The 1,595-nt window shown below is 59.7% G+C and overlaps 1 protein-coding gene across 1 annotated transcript; it reads left to right on the top strand.

Annotated features, from left to right (window-relative positions):
• Positions 1-23: 23 nt before the first annotated feature.
• On the top strand, positions 24-1,237 carry PTSG_07512 (uncharacterized protein; the record flags this gene model as incomplete). The annotated part of the gene is made up of 2 exons (XM_004991246.1): positions 24-1,110; positions 1,233-1,237. 2 exons carry the CDS (start codon positions 24-26, stop codon positions 1,235-1,237), a joined length of 1,092 nt encoding a protein of 363 aa, XP_004991303.1.
• Between the last annotated feature and the right edge of the window lie 358 nt (positions 1,238-1,595).

Consider the following 1,595-nt stretch of genomic DNA (forward strand, 5'->3'; position numbering starts at 1 on the left):
GTTGCGCTGGTACCATAGTGGCCATGACAGTGGTGCTGATGGTGACAGTGATGGCGGGCAGCTGCCGCCAGTGCGCGGCTCAGGACTTTAAGCCCAACTTCTACTGCACAGACAACCCGTGCAATGACGTGTCGTACGAGGTGTCCGGCGAAACGGGCTGTCCCCACACGGACCACGCTTGCCTGTGTGTGGACGAGGCGTTTGTGGAGAGCTTTCCGGCCGGCTGCGAGTGCAGGGATGGCCTAACCAGGACGGTGGACACAAGCGGCACAAGCCCGAGCGGATTCGTGTGTGGGCCATGCACCGTGTGCGACCACTTCCACATTAAAGCGTCCCCTTGCATGCCAGAACAGGACACCGTGTGCGTGAACTGCGCAACTGCGTGTGAGCCCGGAGCATACGTGGACGCTTGTGGCTCGTCAAGCGTCGCGTGTGAGCCCTGCACCTCATGCGAGGCACAGTCTCAGTTTGAGGCGGCGCCTTGCACGTCAACGTCAGACACCCTCTGCTGTGACGCCTGCGCGGACGCCGAACAGTTTGTCGCGGAACCGTGCACGAGAACAACAGCGGCCACCTGCACTGCGTGCACGCGGTGCGTGGATGGGCTTGAGTTTGAGCTGCGTGCATGCGGCCTCACCACGGACCGTGTGTGCCAGGCATGCACAACGACATGCGCTGGTCCGCACGAGCACGTTGTGACGCCTTGCACCCCCACATCTGACGCTCAACGTGGCTGCCTTCCCGGCTACTTTGAGTCAGTCCCAGAAACACCAACATCCTCGCGGGAATGCATCCCTTGCCCACAGGGAACCACCGACCACGACCGAGATGGCACCACCGCCTGCATGGCGTGCCCGTTTGCCATCACCAACACCACCGCCAACGCTGGGCCCTGCGAGGAGCTGCAGTGTGCCCCGGGCACGTCGGGATCCCAGAGCTGCCAGCCGTGTGCGCCACCCTCACACTACCAGCCGCTTGGTGGCCAGACCATGTGCCTCAACACAACACTGTGCCGCCCGGGCTTTGTCGAGGAGCAGCCGCCCACGCCGACAACCGACCGCGTTTGTGTCGCGTGTGGACATGGCACGTTCAGCAACGTCACCGCGGATGGTGCAGGGTCGTGTGTCAACTGGCGCACGTGTGCCGTGCTGACCGAGCAATATATCTTGGGCGACGGCACCAGCAGCACTGATCGTGCGTGTGCTGCTTTGACGCCGTGTACACCGTCTCAGTTTGAACAGCAACCGCCGACCCGGTTTCATGATCGTGTGTGTGCAAACATATCTGCACCCTGTGACGTCGGCAGCACCGAGTATGAGGTGCGTGATGTGTGTGTGTGTGTGTGTGTTTGTTTGTTTGTTTGCATATCGCGTATGCGTGTGTACGTGTTTGCGTGTGTATGCATATTGTGTGTTTGCGTGTGTGTGTGTGTGTGGTTGCACATACTTTTATACATGTGTGTGTGTGTGTGTGTATGTGGTTGTTCAACACTTTGTGCGTGCTGGTCCGTATTGGGCTTGTTGCTTCAATTGTGTCCTGACTTATCACGTCATGCCACTCCTATACGTTTTGGTACGCTGGCTGCGCCTGGTGGT

This window comes from Salpingoeca rosetta, assembly GCF_000188695.1.
Source record: "Salpingoeca rosetta unplaced genomic scaffold supercont1.20, whole genome shotgun sequence".
Taxonomy (NCBI): Eukaryota; class Choanoflagellata; order Craspedida; family Salpingoecidae; genus Salpingoeca; species Salpingoeca rosetta.